The following is a 19585-nucleotide window of genomic DNA, read 5'->3' as shown; positions in this document are numbered from 1 at the left end:
CAAAAAAAACCAACACCCAGAATGGAAAGAAGAGGCAATTTCATATTTTGGGATCTGAGATCAAAACTGAGCTGAGATCCTAAAGCAGGTGCCCTACCCACAAATACAGAAGCACAGGGCAAAAGGAAAAGCAGAGAGATCATTGTCTTATTTGATATGACCTATTAATGATGACTCAATTAATGAACAGAGACACTCTTGGAGGAGTCCCCTGGACTGCCACACATGCTTTCTGCAGCCCATCCTTCACCTCTCCCCTCCCTGAGGCCTGGAATACAGAAAGCCAAGGCCCAGTTCTTATAATCAAGGCACACCAGGAAGAGACATTGCATGGTGGCTCACATTCTACCCATCACCAGGACTCTAAATTCTATTTCAAACTCTGCAAAGCATCTATTAGTTTAGCTTTGCTGAAGCAGCATTCTCTAGGATAACACTTCTACTTGTCCTGGCTCCCCAGTCTAATCCTTGGGCATTTCGTCTCATTGTTTTAGTTGCCAGTAGCACATTCAAACTATCACCTCGTGAACTGTCAGTACTCTTCTCATTTCCCCTCATGACTTCTTAGCCCCACTCCTACTCACTTCACCTTTCTCCTAGTGCATTCCAGGGCACCCTTTGGAGTCCAAACTCTATTGTCCACAAACTGCTCTAGAGCCTGGGCTCATCCCTACTCTTTCTTACTCTTATTTTAGTACACATAAAGTTTTCACATCCGTCAGTCTGAAACCTTGGGAAGAGTGTTTTTAGAGAGGAGTAGAGACCATTTGTAAATAAATGGTGAGTCATTAGCTATGATGTTTATGAAAAGGATAATTTTGTTGCTTTTAGCTGAGGCAGTTGGTGACACCAAAGTTTCCACCCCAAGCCTTTAGTATCTAATTTTCCCATTGTCCCACATCCCTGACAGCTGGAATTACTGTGTGTCTGCTATTGTTTGCTTGGAGGGGCTGTGTATCTGTGTCTTTTGTTTGAAATTGCTCCAGAAAGGGCCATATCATAGGGTCAGCTTGACAGTAAGATAAGGCTTTGCCAAGCAACCCAAATGGAACTCTCTGATGATCTGAGATTTGTATAAGCCTTTCTGAAATGCCATTAGGACTTTCCTTTTTAAACCTATGAGCTATTGATATGATGAAATAACTTATATAAAACTGACACTAGGTAGTTATAAAAGTTGGAACCTATTAAAATTAAAGCTTAAGGGATAGGAAACTTCAAGGATCATCTTACTGATTTCCCTCCACAGTAACTTTTGCAGCCTATTCCCTCTTTGACACTTTCACTGCTGGCCCTCATCACCTCTTGCCTGGACTATGATAATTGTCTCCCTGATTTTGATCTCTCTCTTTCCAATCTCTCCTCCACTTATCCTCCCAAATAACCTCCCTAGGGATCATATCTGACTGTCACCCCCCTGCTCAAAATACCTCAGGGACTCCCTATTGCCTCTGAGATAAGACACAAACTTTTCTGTTTGCCCTATAGGGCTACAGACTCATACCACCTAATCCCCTAATTCCTATTATTTCACAGAATTAATAACTCCTTTTCCTTGCTACCTCTCCCAACACTTTCATCCTCATCCTTCCAAATCCTCACCCCCATCTCCTTTGATCCTTCCCTCGTAATGTTCCTTCTGGTACCCTTTTCTCTTGTTGACAAATTCCACTCCATCCTAGAGCTCTTTGTCCGCACAATCTTTCCAAATTGTTTCCACAGAAACCTGGCTTTCTCCAGATGATAACTCACCCCTACTTTACTTGTGTGCCCAACACACTGGGTGAGGAGGAGCATTCCTTTCTTCCCATCAGCACTTTCAGCTCCTTCCTCCGCAGAAATATCTCAACAACGGGACTTATTTTTAGGTTAGCTCCACCTATCAGTATCACCCTGCTCAGATTCAATTCAATTCAGTTCAACAAGTATCAATAGTGAGGCACTATGTAAGTGCTGGAGACACAGACAAAAACAAAAACAGATCCTTATATTCTACTGGGAAAATATACATATATACAGGTAAGTACATACAATACAGATACAAAATAATATGGGTGGAAGCATCCTAACTACTAGTGGGTGGATGGGGGGGGGTGAATGGGACAGATCAGAAAAAGCCCCGTATACAGAGTTAAACTTGAGGTGAGTCTTGAAGGAAGCTAAGGAGTCAGGAGGAGGAAGTAGGAAAGAACATATTTTGGGCATGGGGTACAGAAATAGTAGATGGAATGCCAGGTATGGGGAACATCTATTTTGGCTTGGAATGTAGAGTATGTGAATTAGGAGCTATGGGGTCTTTTTTTAACAGTTAATAAAAAGAGATACACTTAGTCATAGCAGGAAGATCTTCAATGCGGACATGCACTGAGGACGCCTTAAGCTGATTCAGCTAAGCAAAACTTCCCTGCTTGAGTTGCTTTTCAAAGTGCACCAGTCAAGTATCAGAGAGTGCTTGGAGCTCCTGGTGGCTATTTTATACTCAAATGTCCAGAAAGTAATGTCAATAGCACCAACCTTTAGTTCCAAGCCAATCAAGTCTTGAAGTTATTTTTAATACCTTGGGGGGAGGGCGGAAACTAATTCAATTAGAATAGGGGAGTAGAGTTAGGGTATTGCTAACACCACAATTGTTCCCTTGGTGGAGTCCTTACGGTATTCTATAGCAGTAGTGTCAAACCTAGAGATCGATCCTTTTGCTGTATATTGACTTAGAAAACCACAAATTAACAGTCTCTGTGTTGTATTTTGTTCAACATTCCCCAACTACATTTTAATTGGTTCTGCTGGGCTCCCCTGTACAGGAGTTTTACACTGACACTTCCGTTCAAGAACACCTTCTACCATTTAAATGACTTTAGGGCTGTACTGTCAGTTCAGTATGGGTATTCAACAAGCATGGCAAGTGTATAGGCAAGAGAAAAAGAGAAATACAAAAACTAAAACATGCAAATTTGTTAAGAGAGTTTTGCTTTTCTTACCTTTTTTAAGTGGGGAGGAGTAAAGGAGAGAAAAAAGGCTTGTTAACTGAAAATATATATAAACATTTTAAAACAAAACAACGTAAAGTCTCCTGAAGGAGTGACTGACTATGGCAGAATGAAAACCAGAAACCACAGGTTTCACCTATGGGATCATCTTAGCAGGGGAATGGCATGGTTAGAACTGTACTTTAAGAATATTAGTTTGGCAGTCCTATGAAGAATGGATTATAGATGAAAGGATCTAGAAGCAGGGAGACCAATGAGAAGGTTGTTGTAATAGTCCAGGTAGGAAATGAAAAGGATTTGAATGTAAATAAGAGTGGAGAGAAGAGATAGATGTGAGAGATAGTTTGAATAAAGAAAAAATGAGTTGGCAACTGATTGTATATAAGGGGTGATGAAAGTGAAGAGTTAAGGCTAATTTCAAAATTGTGAACCTGGGTGGCTGAAGGGAGGGTGGTGTCCATCTTTGCTGCTGTCATCTATAGCCTTCCTTTTTCAACAAGCTCACTACCTGTTCACAGTCTTCCTCTCCATAGCTCCTGCCCTTATGCTTGGGGAGTTCATGCTGATTTGTACATGAAGATTCTAGCCTGTCATTTCATTGACCTCTTCAATTTCCATCATGTATAGCTTTACTCTAGTTAAGTCATCCACTGGAGATACCACAATTTATCACCATCTTCTAAAATTCTCCTCCATGATCTTGAACTTTTGGAATTCCTTTCCCAATCACAGGATCGAGATCTGGAGCTGGAAGGAAGGTTGGCAGCCATCCATCCTAATCTGGCATCTTACATGGAAACACTGAAGCCCAGAAAGGGCAATTGGTTTCTCAAGGTAACACAGGTGGTAAGGAGCAGAACCAAGATCTAAACTCAAGTCTTATGATTCTAAGGAATGTGTTCTTTCTATTATTCCATGCTGCATTTGGTCCTTCAGTCTCTTTGTCCCAGTCTTCTTGAATCCATTTTTCTTTCTCCCTATGATTTCAGACACTCCACATCCCTCCCTATTCTCCCAGGCTATCACTGACTGACAGAGGACATTTTTGTTCTGGCCTCATTTCCCCCTTTTATAGTCATGATTCCATATAACCATTTCAACAGGGCACCATCCTCCAACTTTGAATCCCTTGTCCTCTTGTCCTCCCACCAATTACTCTTCCCTTCTTCAGAACTTGGGGTTACCCCAACAACCTACCTTCTCTACTCCTATTCCTGAAATACAGACCACTACTGATCATATAATTGTGCCAACTGATCCACTAAAAATTTGTGCATAAAATCTCATTGTTGCACAAAAATACTTGTATTCTTCCATGAATGGTTCTTCATCATGTTCTCTGTGGTGGTTTTTCAAATATTCTATCTCCTCAATGCTGCTACTTATCTTTTAGAGAATGCAATTGCTTCCTGGAGAAACTAAGGAACTTCCTCATTATTTCTAATCTAAACTTTAATCCTCAAAACACTTGTCCTCTCCTCCTTTGCTCTAATCTCTGAGAGAGGTGGACCTTCTTGTAAAGGCTCACTCCTCTACTTGTACTGTGGCTTTAATTCTCTTATGTTCTTTGGTTGCATTTCTGTTGGATCATTTCCCTACTTCTTCACAGCTTCAGTCACTACCTTTCTATTGGCTCCTTCCCCTCCACCTGCACAATAATCAAGTCTTACCTCTACTTAAGTAAACCTTCATCTGACCCTATAATTATCTCCTATAGCTTTCCTCCTTTGTCTGATCAACTCCTACGAAGAGTCATATACACTTTCTGCTTCCTTGTCTTCATTACCCACTAATTTCTCAAATGCTCACAATTTGGCTTCTGATCCCATTATTTTTCTTAAGATGTTCTCTCAAAGATGACAAATTATCTTTTACCTACTAAATCCAATGGCCTTTTCTCATCCTTCTTGACCTTTCTGTAGCTTCTCACATAGATTATTAACCCATCCCTCAGAACAGATTCTCTCTCCTTGGTTTTCATGACATTCCTCTCTCCCACTTCTCTTCCTACTTGTCTGCTCTTTCTTAGTCTCTTTTGCTAGATCATTCTTTATCCTCTGCTCCTTGAGCATCTCTCAAATACCCCATTATCTCTTCTGTTTCACCTCTACATTCTCTCCCTTGGAGATTTCATCAGCTACCATACGTTCAATTCCCATCTCTATGTGGATGACACCCAAGTATAAATATCCAGCCTTAACCTCTTTCCATAATTCCAGTTCTTCGTTACCAACTGCCTTATGGACACCTTCACCTGGATGTCCTACAAATATCTCAAATTCAGTATGTCAAAATCAAGACTAATCATCTTTTCCCCTAAACTTGGCCCTCTTCTGAACTCTCCTATTTATTGTGAGAGCAATAGTATCCTTCCAGTCACCCAAGTTCACAATCCTAGAGTCATCCTTGATTTTTTCTTTTTCCTCATCTCCATAACTATTCAGTTTCTATTCCAATTGAAACTCTATGGTGCTGATGCTGATAAAGCAAGTTAGACAGTCTTTACTTTTGAGCAGCTAACATCCTAAAGGTGAAGTCAACACATAAAGTCAAGCCAGAGAAGGAACCTAGAGAAGGATGAATGCATCAGCATAATGTTGCAATGGATGGGAAGTGATATATAGAGGCCTGGTTCACCTATCAGAGCCCAGCATCCCAGGAACGGAGTATGAAGTTCCAATGAGAGGGGGATGAGGAAGATGAGGAGGACGACCAGAGTTCAGCCTCAGTATGGCTATTAATGGGGCAACTCAGGAGCAATCCTTAAAGGAAGATGCCCTCATACATGCATCAAGCTTTGAAATTTTAATGACAAAGATAGAATTTTGCAAGCTGCAAAAGAAAAAAGGAGAGAAACACTAAAAGATGAAATGACTTCTAACTTACCCTTTAGACTCTAGAGAATAGGATGTCTTTCAGAAAAAAAAAATTATACAAAGCCAAGAGCTATCACTATGCTTATAGTCCCTGGTCAAACAGATATTATAAAGGCAGAAGGAAAATATTTCAAGATCTAGAGGATTTTGTCAACAAAATTCCCCAGCTTCAAAGATTTCTATGAGAATAATTAGATGAATCAAATTTATACCTCTCATTATTACCCATATCAGATTGTCCATGAGTCCTGATTTGAAGAAAAGAAAGTGTATTTTAAAGGAGCCTTGACACAAAGACTATCTTACATTAGATCACCTGTCCTGATATTATGTTTAGAAAGTATGATCACCATGCTTAAAAGAGATAAATGGATTAGAAAATTAACAGAGGATAAGGTGGATGGTATGAAGTAAACTAGACCACATGTTATGAAATCTGAAATGTACAAACAGAATTTTATAATGTATTTTGGATGACTGAGATTTGAAAATCTGAGTTAGAAGGATGTAAGACAAGAGAAGGCTAAGTTAAAATGCTAGACTTCATATTACCTCTATAGAAGAATTGCTATAATTATAATTGATACAGTTCTCCAAATGATAAGATACTTCAGAACATCAAATATTGGAGCTAGGAGGGACATTAGAACATAGAATGACATTGGAAAGGTATTAGAACACAGAATATAAAATGTCAGAGAACATATCATCACAGAACATAGAACGCAGATATCCAAGTTGGGAGGGAACTCCAAGACTGTTTAACATCTTTTTATGGAGTAGGAAACAAAGCCGCAGAAGAAGTAAATGACTTGCTTGTTAACATAAACTAGTAATAGAAACAGGATTAGAACATAAGTAGTGGTTTTTGCTTTGCTAAATTCATCTTAATAATTTAAAACACTTATTGATGGCTTATTATATTCAAAAGACTGCATGAGGTGCAACTCTCATGGAAATGAATTTTAAAATATTAAAATCTCATTTTAATTCAATAGCCCTTTTTTCTTAAAGGTCCCTACTATCAAAAGATCTCTCGTTAGTATATGACTTCTCTCATCAAATCAAGAACCAACATATTTAATAGAGGAGAACCAGAGCTATTCTGCTAGGTAAGGGGCTAGGTAATGCTGCCACCCTCTCTCACCCTCCTCTCCTCAACCTAGTGAAACTTTAATATCCTTCAGAGCTTAACTCAAGCACCACCTCCCCTCCCCGATCCCTCTAGTAGGAAATAAAAGAAAGTTTGCATCTCAATGAAATCATAATAGATGAAAGGAATACTCAAATAAATGTAGAGTTACACCTTGTATTTGGCTAGGAAGTATAAATATAGAAAGCATGAAAATATCACCTTGTTAAATACACAGATTTACCACAATATTAATTAAAGTACTTGCGGGATATTTTATAGAACTGGGAGCACAATTAGAAAAATTCACCTGTTAAGAATAATGGGATAAAAATGCTGAAGAGTTTTTGCTCAAAAGGTAACAATGACAGACTCAGCAGACCACATGTCACCAGGTGACAATTATTCATACCTCCATAAAATCACAGACTGTTAGAGCCAGAAGCAATTTCAGAGATCACTACATAGTTCAATCTATCCACTTGACGGATGAGGAAATTATGCCTGCTACATGTAGGGTCAGAGAGATTGAGTCCCTGTCTAATCTGGAAACGTTTCTCCCTTGGAGGCCAAATTTTTGGTGATGAGCTCTCTGCATTTAGTGAGGATGGGTATTAGAGGGCACAGTCTATTGAAAGTCCTATACTCCACACCTTCCTAGCTTGATAAGATCGGCCAGAATCTGCACTCACTGGTACAGCCTCTGAGAACCCAGCGTCACCACTATGCTACAAGACATTTGAGGAGGATGTGAATGGAGCTGTAATACAATTATACTCTGGATTACTTAAGTCTGACTGAATATTTTTAAGGTAGGTACAGGAATTTTAATTTCATTGATATAAAGAACTCCCTAGCAATGCAAGTTGGCACCTTTTTGTGCAACTTATAGCCTTAAGACAGTTGCCCTGAGCACCGAGAGGCCAAGTGACTTACACAGGGTGACAAAGCCAGGATGCATAAAAGGCAGGATTTGAACCCAGGTCTTCCTAGTTCCAAAGCTGGCTCTCTCTCTCTCCATTATAGCATGATGCCTCTAATTAGTACCTCTGTACTGCTATAGCCTGGATTACAAAGGTTTAGTGAGCTAACCTAAGAATACAATCAGTCATTGAGATGTTGTTTCCAGGGGGTTCTGAGTTCCTAATAACTTCTAGAAATACAGGACTCCAATGTGGAAGGGAGCTAGAGGAAATCTAGTCCCATCTTTCACAGAGTAGCAACTACGTGTACAGTTTCTCTAACAAGTGGTCATATAGCTTCTGCTCCAGTGCCTATATGAGGGAATTCACTGGTACCCAAAGAAAACCCAGGCTGTTGTCGAATGCTCTCCTTTTAGGAAGTTTGTCTTCATACTGAGCCAATATAAGTCAGGAATTTGTGAAACAATTTGTATATAAATTGAAGATTTCCTTTATTGTACTTATTTTTAAAGATCATTAAGATACAGGGCACAAAACATTAATAAATTGTGTAACAATTTTCATTTGTCCTTATAAAATGAACTGTTAAGAAAAAAAGCTTTATTTCCTGTAATGCTTGAGACCATGTCTCCCGACACTTAATCCATGCAAGAGCCTGCAATGTGCTGACATCACCAGCTGAGGGCTTTAGATGGTAAGGAATCTTCTACAAGGTGGGAGATTTTCAAAAAGGAGAGTAAAAAAAGGGGAAGGGTTGGTTTCATGGCCAAGAGAGGCAAGCTGGAGCTCTGGTTGCCCAGGGACAGATGGCAACCATGCGGAGCAGTATAATCAAGGTGCTCCTGAGCCTCAGTGGCACATCTGGACAGGAACGATGATGATGGTGACTATTATGGTGACTGCTGACATTTACACATGTGGTATCTCATTTGAGCCTCATATCAACTCTATACAGTTGGTAGTACTGGCATTATTACTCCATTTTGCAGATGAGAAAATAGAGTTCAGAGAGGTCAGGTAACTCATTCATTCAGTTATCATTAGATGATAACTCCCCTGTGGCTTTGGACTATGCAGTCCTGAGTGCATGAGGACAAAGAACGTTGGGTTATTAGATTGCCTTATTTATTATGTCCCTTTATATCTTAATTATTTTTGTTATTAGATGTACACATCTCTAGGATGGTTCTGCAATAGAATCATACATTAGATAGGGACTCAGGCCATGAGATGAATAATTATTATCCCCAAATAGCAAACTGAACCTGGGAGTAGTTAAAGGATACGATATATTTAAAAACAATTCCTACCTGCTCCATACACCACTGAGTATACAACTCGCTTGGTCTGTTCCCTCTCCACGTATGTGACTTGTTCAAGAGGAATTCCTCTCCTAAGAAGAAAAAACCTTTTATCAGTTCCCCCCAAAAATGAAATAGCATTTTCCAGGTATGTTCAATAAAATAAAAAAAAATCCTGCTGTCCAGTACTGAATGTAGTACCTGCATTTTTAAAAATCAGCCTAGAAATCTACACTCATAACTTCATACGGGAAAGTTCCCAGTTGACCTACAGGAGTATGGAGGATTCAAAAGGTGAAGGTAGAAATAGTTCATGGTACCCCATTTTTTCAAAGTTAGTGTAAGAAACAAGCCATGAGTATGTGCTATCTAGCTCTCAGACTTTGGGAAAGCTTTGATGTTGTGAACGTGTACTGAGGCAGGCTTTTCTCTGTCCCATCCAAAGGGATTTGGATCTGCCTTTTATATCCCCTAGATCACATGCTTTGATAGAAAGACTCCTTGTCTAGCAGCATAAACTCACAATTAGGGATGAGCTCAAAGTATGAGATAAAATAAGAATCAACCTAACCTCTCAACTAGCATTTGGACCAACTGATTTATCAGACATGAAAGTTTGAAAAATACAGTCCACATAGGCCTGGGTGTAATGTAAAATCCATAAATATGCTGCCTCTTGTCTGATACTACATATAGAATCTAGAGCTAGAAAAGATGGCAGACGATAAATTGGGCCCCAGAGAGGTGAAGGTAAGTGCCCAAGAACTGACAGGGAGTAGAGGGCAAGATTAGGACTCAAGTCCTCTGACTCCAAATTCAGTGCTCTTTTTACTACTCCACACTAGTATAGGCTCGGCCTACTTCCACCTTAGGAGATCCATCAGCAAATACATTGTGAGGCTTTATCACAGGCAAAATATTGTTAAGGTACTGTAGGAGAAAAAAAACCCGAAAACCACCAACAACAAAATAAAGTACTGTAGGAGAAACATGGCTAGTAAGAAGCAGAGTGGGGATTCGAATCCAAGTCTTCTGACTGAGCCCAGTGTTTTTTCTAGTATACCACATGGTCCCTACCGATAAGGGAGCAGAACCTGCCAAATCACTGGCTCTACCCTCTACCTTTCTTCACTTTTACCCAACATCTGAAATAACACCCGCTAACGATACTTGAAAGCAGTGTTTATACAAAGAGGTCTTTCCTATATGCCCACTCTGTAGCCATTACAGAATGCCTGCAGATAAGCTTTTGCTCCAAGTAACTTTAATACTCATTTCCTCTCAAATACAACAATCATCTCCTTCTGTCCCCTCCTTACTGGCTAATAAAACTCAATTTCCCTTTTGGTCTTTTCCTTTGGCAAGGGCCTCCTCAGTCTAGCTCCTATTTACCTTGCCAACTTTACTCTCTTATGTGGAGTTTCTGTTTTGTCAGGAGCCTGCCTACTTGGAAATCCCTTGGCAAGATCTTAATTACAATCGATATCAAGTTATCCTCCAGTTACTTGGAACTGATAGGGGAGGGGTAAGGGGAAGAATAGCATATTAACTCACTTCTCTAATCAGAACTATGTACTCTCATCTTATAGATGAGGGGATTAAGGCTCAGAGGAATTAGGTGAATTTTCCAAAATCATACAACTAATAAGTGGCAGAGTTGAGACTCAAACCCAGGTTTTAAGTCAAACGCTCTTTTCATTACATCAAGTTACCTTAACTGGCCTAGTCACTATTCCCTTAACAGAGTGTATACATGACTGCCTCAATGCCTTCTGGTATTTTCCCTCCAAAACTGTATAAGTCCTTCCAGTCTTTCCTGGCTCAGTTGAAATTCCACCATCCCCATAAAGTCTTTTCTTTTCATTTTGACTTCTTTGAACAGCTTCAACTCTGCTGTCATCTGACACTTCGCATAAATGATTTTGCAGTACTGTTATTTTTTGTTGTGATTGTTGAATGAATGAAAGAAAAAAAAGCATTTAAGGGTTTATCATGTGTCAGGCATTGTGCTAAGATCTGAGGATACAAGTACACCCAAGTGAGACAGTTTCTGTCCTTAAGGAGGTTACATTCTAAAAGAGGAAGATGTCATATATAGTGGAGCAAGAGTTCAAAAGGAGGCATGGCAAATGTGGTGGCACAGCTTAGAGATGGCCATAAAATGGTATGACAGGTCCAGGGCCATGTAAGATAAGGCAAAGGATTACCAATCAGAGCCCAGAGTCCTAGGGGTAGGAATTTGAGTTCTGGTGGGAGAGGCTGAAGAGAAGGCCAAAGTGTAGACACCAAGCTTGGAGATGGCTAGGAAGTGGCATGGTGTCCCTGGTACCCATGATTTTATTCATATGTCCTATCTTCCTTTTTCTAAGTGCATCAAGACAAGAGTTACCTCTTATGTATCTTTGTTGACCCACACAGCCTATCACAGGGCCCTGCACACAAATGCAGGGCATTTTATAAACTGCCATAGACAAGACAACAACAATGACCACTCTTAGATCTATAACACTTTAAGGTTTAACAACTCTGTGAAGTAGGTAGTACAAGTATCAATTGTCCCCACTTTAAGGATGAAGTAACTTCTGAGGTTAAGTGACTTGCCCAGGATCACAAATAGCTGGAATTTGAATCAAGCCTCTCTCCTGACCCCAAATCTAGAGCTCTTTCCACTTTTTGGGGATGACAGTAACGGGCTGACCATGAGCCTATGGCAGAGCTTTGCCACCTCCAACAACTACCTAGTGACCAAGGGAAGGCATTTTCCTGATTTAACAAATATCCTCCCCACAGCTTTCTGCTCCACTTTTGAAGAGAGCTGACTCATGGTATTCTCTAAATGGCAGCAGATGGCATAAATAAAGCTCTCTCTTTTCAGATAATGATCTTGAATTAGCCAGAGCAGAATACCCAAGAGAAAGTAAATGGTCTAGAAAGTGTAGTGATGAATTTAGACTGTGTACAACAACAGGTAAACTTTGGGCCATGGAATGAACTGTTTTGTAATGGCAGGGGTGGAGAGGAGGACATCTAGAGCTATAACCCCAGGGGCTCTTTGTCTTGGTGGGGAAGGTAAGGGGTGGGCAGATCATGATCTTGTCAAAATGTTTCCTGCTGATGAGATAGGAAAAAACTGTCAATAGCTGGGGATTTCTTCAATGGTTCCTTTCTTGCTTCTGGTCATCTCATTTGATCTAAGTACCCTTGGAAGTTAACCATTAAGGTTTCAGGGCCCAGATTCAGAGACCCCTTAGTGATTATCTCAGGCCTACCCAAGGTCACTAGAAGTTGAGACATGGCCCTGGGACAGAGTAGAAACAGCACTGAGTCAGATTTCTTGGGTGTGAGTTCCAGCTCTGACATTTACCAGCCATATGATCTTAAACAAGTCACTTCCATGAGGCTTCAATTTTTTCATCTGGAAAATGGGGCTAATTGTACCGATTCTAGCTCTTTTACTTGATTGAGGGACAAGTGCTTCATAAACTATAAACATCTATAGACATGTGAGATAAGATGTGAGAGCCTCAGTTTCTTCACATCGGAGGGTGTTAATAATAATGGCACTACCCATCATCTTTCAAGGGTTGTGAGGAAAATGCTTACTCAACTTCAAAGCAATGGAGACACACAAGTGAAGATGAGGAGGAGAAAGAAGAAGAGTAAGAGGATGATGATGACTTCATAGGCATAATAGTCACTGCCCTGAGTAGAAGCCAAAGATACCCATGGCTGGGGTTGCTAACCCAGGTTGACTCACAGTGCTGGTGGCCTGAGCTGGTTCTTGCTTGGTTTTTGAATACGATTTTGGCACAGTGGCATTCTCAAAGGGAAAATCCCAGTTAGATCCAGTTCAGTTTCCTCTTATGTATAATGAAGGAGTAGAACTACATGACCTTTAAGGTACCTTCTAGCTCCAAATCTTTACTTCAATGACCCACTGTACTCTACACATAAGCTTACATTCCCGTTTTTCTTGAGTTAGAGCCATAGGAACCCCTCCCTCTGCCCCTTGGTGCTGAACAGATGTAATGGAAATAGATTTAGTGGATCTGGGATCAGTAATTACGATCTGATTCTGACATGTAGGAGCTGTGTGACCGTGCCCAAGTTACTTCTCTCTGCACCTCAATTTCCTCATATGTAAAATGGGGACACTAAACCTTCTGCTACCTACTTCAAAGAATGGTGTGAAGAAATTACTTTGCAAATTTTAAAGTCCTAGGACAGTAAGTTATGGCTGTTGTTGTAATTATTGTTATTATTCCTTGCTCTGTTCTGTTGGTCTAGATAACAGGAAATGAAACTTGGTATGAATGCTTTTGTTCGAATAACAGTAGCACTGTATAGTTGGAAGAGATATTTCTAGCTGAAGAAGGAGGAACCCCAGGAACATTCCCAGAGGTATAATTTTAAATTTGCTGCCTCCAAGGCACTAACCAAAATAGGCAGATGGGCCCACTTGTCTTTTGTGGCAGTCAAAAACAAAGACATCTCCTGCTTCTCTAAAATGCCAGGATCTCTCTGTCCTTAAATATCTCATAGCATTTTCCCTAGACACCTTCTTTGCACACTTATCACACTTTCTCTTTATCACAATTAGTTGTGTCCTTATCTTTTCCCTTCCTTTTAAATTTAAGCTCCTTGAGAATACGGATTGTGTTGCTTTTCACCTTTGTTTCTCTAGTTCTAACACAAGGTTTAGGAACCCTCATTACATTCACTACTTTCTCAGAGTCGCATGTGAAAATAACCTCCAGCAGGCTAAGGCGCTGGTCTTCAAAAATAAGTGTGCACCTGTTACAAGCTCTGAGTGCTTGGCCAACGTGGATGTTTCATATGATGCTACACAAAGAACTGTGGGGTTTTGTGGAGCCTCAGGGGCTCTGATCATTCAGTCTATCTCCTTTGTAAGTGAGCCGAATAAGTGAGTTGGAGGAGAGTTGCCATCTAAGTGTTACGCAGCTGCTACTGCGATTTCCTTATCAGTCTTTTAGAACCTTTCTAAGACACCTGGATCTATACGCCTTGCAGGAGCTGTCTGGGTGGTAGTTATGGGTATCCTATTGCAGAGTTTCAGGCAGCCTGGATATACTTGCCTCCTCATGGACATCATCAGGCCCTCACTGAGTCAGGAATGCCTGGCACCAGTAAGAGTAGGCCTTCCCACGCTCCCTAAGGCCCCAATATGAGTCCTCTGAGAGTCAATTTCTGGGTTGGAGCCCTCTTGATTGTGTGTTTTGGCTCCCAACCTTTCCTCCTTCATTTTGTTACTTACTGAGTAGACAAGTAGAAGGGAAAAAACAATGGTTCAGGCCAAATTATGCTATTTAGTAGGAAACACTTGCATGACAATAGCTCAAAGATACGAACTGATTTCCTCAGTTTTCATTCTAGTAGCAAATAGTTGTCCACATAGCCAACTCCATATGAGTGTCAGCAACAAACCATTAATTACAACTGGTACCATCCTACCACCTTGGATGAGAGGTCAATCAGTAAATTAAGACGTGTTTTATCAAATATGTAAATGTACCAAGCTCATTGCTAGGTATGCAAGAGAAGCAAAACCTGCTCTCAAGGAGCCCGTATTCTAACAGGATGGGGAGGGACAAAACAGCCAAAGAAACCAAAGAAGGAATATTTCTGGAGAGTGACCAACAATATCTGTGGTGTGGGAATGCCCAAGGGTCAATAGACCATAGCTATCTGCTGGGGATATTACATCTATGTAGATGACCCACAAATGCATACCTCCAGCTGCTCAGAGGTTCAGTCCCGATTTTCCAGCTACCTGCTGAACATTGCCCCATGGATGGCCCTTTGGCACCTCTAACTCAACATGTCTAAAACTGAACTCAACGTTCCTTTCTCCCCCAAAATTGTCCTTCCCAGCTTCCCTATTTCTGCTGATGGCTCATCCTCCCAGTCATCCAGGCTCAAAACCTCAACCTCGTCTTTTGCTCTTTTTTCTCCCTCACCCCTAACCCAACATCAAATCATTTGCCACACACTGTTTCTACCTCTATAGCTCTGCTGTTCCCTCCTTTCCACTAATACTGTCACCACCCTGGTAAAGGCCTTCATCTCTTCTCAGACTCTTTCAGAGCTTCCTAACTAATCACCCTACCTTTAGTTTCTCCTCTGTTCAACCCATCTTGCACAAGCCGCCTGAGTTATCTTCCTAAGGCATCATTATGAACATGGAGCCAGACTGAGCACAACACTTCATGACACTTCTGTCGTTTTTTTTCGTTCTTAGAGGTAATTCCTCCAGGGTCTCTGATTGCATGTCCAGAGCACACAGTTGCAGGGCAGACACCAGAGAAATGAAAAGATGCTCCAACACAGGAGGGATATATCATGTCACGGCCAAACTAAGCTACTGTCTGCTCCTCGTTCTGCCTTGCCCATCTCTGTGCCCATACCCCATCACTGGAACAGGCTCCCTTTCCCCTTCACATCTCAGTCTGCTGAAGTCCCTCCTTTAATTTAAATAATAGACTTTCCATTATCCCCAGGAGAGAGTGACTTTTTCTCACCACCCCTTGTCTACTTTGTATTTTTCTTCCTTTCCCTTGAGGTACATAGATTAGTGTACTTGTTCTTTCCACTGTTAAATAGAAAGCTCATTATTAGAGCCTATGTTACACCTACCTTTGTGTCTCCAGGCCTTAACAAAGGGCTTTGTGTACAGTGCCTAGCAATTGCTTGTTGAATTAAACTGAATTGAGTAAAACGGAGGAAGGGCACAGTGGATAGTTCGCCAGGCCTGGAGTCAGGAAGGTTCATCTTCCTGAGTATAAATCCAGCCTCAGACATTCATGGCTGTGTTAACCTGGGTAAGTCACTTAACCCAATCTCAGTTTCCTCATCTGTAAAAATGAACTGGAGAAGGAGATGGTAAACCACTGGAGTATCTTTGCCAAGAAAACCCAAATTTGGTCACAAAGAGTCAGACATGACTGAAAAATGATTAAACAAAAATGGATGAAAACTCCCATCTCATCAATTCCATAATCACATAAGATACAAGGGAAATGTTTCATAACTGTAAAATGCTATACAAATATATGATGGCTATACTATTAAGGAATCTTTGTAAAACTCAAAATCAAGATTATTTGAAATCTTTAAGGTTTGAAAATATCAATAATGCTCTCAATAATCCCAAGCTTCTCCCTACCACAAAAACTCATCTTTAAAAAACCAACTGTCTCCGAGTGATGCGTTGTGGCTGCCAATCATGGAAAGCTATTACCTTTGAAGAATCCAAATTGTGATTCAAAGGGCAATAGAAAGACAAAAGGTCTATGTAAGACGGGAAATATATTGCCAATATATAAGGAATGGCATAAGGGATATCATCTAGGATTGTAAATTTTGACCTAAAAAAGACCTTAGAGTCAATCTGTTCCAACTGATTTTTACTGATAAAGAAACTAAGGTTTGCAAAGTGCTTTACAAATATTATTTTATCCTGACAACAACCCTGGGAGGTAGTTGCTACTATTACTCCCATCGTACAGATGAAGATACTGAGGCAAACAGTGGTTAAGTGACTTTCCCAAAGTCACAAAACTAATTGTGTCTGAGGCAGAATTAGAACATAGGTTTTCCTGATTCCAAGTCCAGAGCTCTATTCACTATGCCACTTAACTTTCTCCATCTCAGTGGAAAACAAAATTATTTTAGACCTTCTTGCAGCTGTGACTCTTATTCCTTTGCCTTCATGAGTTGTATAGTAGCTGGAAAAGGAAGAAGTGTTTCTTGAAGGATAACTATTTTAATCTTTAGATGCAAGAAAAAGAAGGGAAAGTGACCAAATATTTTTGCTGTTCACCTCCCAAGACTGTTAATTAGGCTAACTGGTTTGCCACTTTATCTCATTCTAGATAAATCTTTGATATTCTAGATTTGTATTATGCAAATATATTTTAATTGCATGACTTAAAAAATAACTGGGAATTATAAACCAATAAATCAAAATAATTGTGAATCAAAATTTGTATTTATTAAGCAGACCTAATAAGCAGGAGAGGTAAAGACTTAACACAAGACAAATTTAATTCGGCCAATGAAGACTAATTCAGAAACACTCCTTTGATATGCAACAAAGAAATGTTCATTAGGTAAGGGAGAAGGTTGGTCAGGGGGCTTCCTTGGTCATTTTGATCACTTCTTTCCCTTAGAGTTTGGATACATACATTGACACCTTTATAGCACCTACCTCTCAGGGGTGTTGTGAGGATCAAATAAGATAACAATTGTAAAGTGCTTAGCACAGTGCCCAGCACATAGTAGCTACTACATAAATGTTAGTTGTAGTTACTACAGTTGTGGTTATTGCTGTTATTATTATCATTATTTAGGGGTCTCAGACAAGTCCTGAATGGCTTTTAGTGATTGGGGTGGCCTCCAAGATGACTGACTGCCTGGGCTTCAGGAAGATGGATTCCTGTGGGAGGAGTCAATACTCTTGGTGATCTACAAAAGTAAGAGGACAGGTCGGCTGGGCTCTTTTACATTTTCCCCATTTGGAAGATAGAGCACTGTGCTAGTGCTAACAAACAAAAGTTAAAACAGTTCCTCCCCTCAAAAAATCTACAATTGCATACTAGCTTCTATTTCTATATCACTTTACAGTTACAAACAGCATGCTTTTTTTTTTTGCTTTTAGGCAATTGGGGTTAAGTGACCTGCCCAGGGTCACACAGCTAGGAAATGTCAAGTGTTTGGTCTGAGGCCGGATTTGAACTCAGGTCCTCCTGACTTCAGGGCCGGTGCTCTATCCACTGCACCACCTAGCTGCCCCCACAAACTGCTTTTCTCATAATAGTCCTGTGAGGTAGTATGTACAAGTACTGCCATACCCATTTTTACAGATGAAGAAAATAGGCTCAGAATGAATTAACTTACTTCATGTGAACATGGCTAAAGTGAAGCCAAATCTCAAGTCTTAGATTATAATCCCTCAGGCACTTTATATGTATGTATATAGGGGATATACAGGCATCCACATTTGTACACATACACACAAACACATATATATGTGAGCTATTATTCTTAATCTCTAAGTCATGACGAAGTTTTAGCAATGCAGTATATTCTCTCTTAATCTAAATAATAGTTCACATGACATAGTAGAGGAGGAGGAGGAGGAGGAGTCTTTAGTTGAGCACTATTATTTGGTATCATGTTATCTCCTCTATTACACTGTAAGCTCCTTGAAGGCAGAGACTATATTTTGCCTTTCTTTATATTCCTAGCACTAAGTCAGTACATGCTTACTGATTGATCATTAATCTGTTAATTGGCATTTAGTGAGAAACAGAGAACAACGGTCTAATAGTGGTATGGTATCTATCATTGTTTACCATTTCTCGTCTTCAAAACTCTTCTCCTGGAAAAAAGTTACAAGGGAGTTTCATCAAAATATATTATTTTTGTTGGATCTTTGAAAAATGAAGCAGTTTTCAAAGAATTAGTCAGGAAGCTTTTTCATAAGAAACATACATCTGCAACACTCCCATGAGGACCCGGTGTGACATCAAGTGCTATGAACCCCATGCAGCTAGGCTAGGAAAGCTTCATTGTCTGCAACTTGAATGGTACAGATGAACAAAAAAGAACTTGGGGGCCTGGGGATTTTTTTTTAATAATGATAAGATTAATCCTGTCACTGGTAGGTATTGAAGTTATGAAAATGTCCCCATGAAAGCATTTTGTACTCTTCATTCATCTAAGCAAATTCCTGTGAGGCCATTTCAGTTTTTGAAAGGAAATGTGCAGATCACACAACCAATAAAGAATTTAAAATGAAAAAAGGAAGTCTTAACATAGACAGTTAATGGTGGAATTCTTAAATGTGAGGTAGACTGGCATCATGGAAAGATTACTATACTCAGTCTTGAAGCCCCAAGGTTTGGGTCCACCCTCTACCATATACTGGTAACATGACCATGGGCTACTCCTTTATCTCAATTTCTGAGCCTCGATTTCTTCCTGTGTAAAAAGAGAATAATATTTGTATTGTTTACTTTATAGGGTTTGACTCATTCTTCTCCCATACCACTCATTTTCATTACTGTCCTGTTTGCAAAATCTTTTGAATCCATTTCAGTTTTCACCACTGACTCAGCTGCCTTCTTGGGAACATCCCTCCACCTCCCCATCCCCTGGTGAGTTCCTCCTGGGAGCCTCTATTTTGGGGCCAGGCCCAAGCTGGCTGCGTTTCCTCCTGGCTGTGCTTCAGATTCTTCAGACTTGGGCACCATGCCCTGACACTGGTACCTTCTCTTGCCTGCCTCACCTCCTCACGTTTGGTCTTCTTTTATACATTAACTTCCCCCATTAGAATGTAAGCTCT

General features: G+C 40.2%; 1 protein-coding gene across 1 annotated transcript in view; it reads right to left on the bottom strand.

Annotated features, from left to right (window-relative positions):
- Positions 1-19585, bottom strand: part of POLN (DNA polymerase nu) — a 329088-nt gene that overhangs the window by 64138 nt on the left and 245365 nt on the right. The window contains exon 17 of the mRNA XM_078148556.1: positions 9229-9311. Within this exon, the coding sequence (XP_078004682.1) occupies positions 9229-9311 (83 nt within the window). The remainder of the gene's footprint in view (positions 1-9228; positions 9312-19585) is intronic.

Source organism: Phascolarctos cinereus, unplaced genomic scaffold (genome assembly GCF_003287225.1).
Source record: "Phascolarctos cinereus isolate Bilbo 61053 unplaced genomic scaffold, phaCin_HiC Scaffold_9;HRSCAF=440, whole genome shotgun sequence".
In the NCBI taxonomy this organism is placed as follows: Eukaryota; Metazoa; Chordata; class Mammalia; order Diprotodontia; family Phascolarctidae; genus Phascolarctos; species Phascolarctos cinereus.
This window is presented reverse-complemented; position numbering and strand designations above follow the sequence as displayed.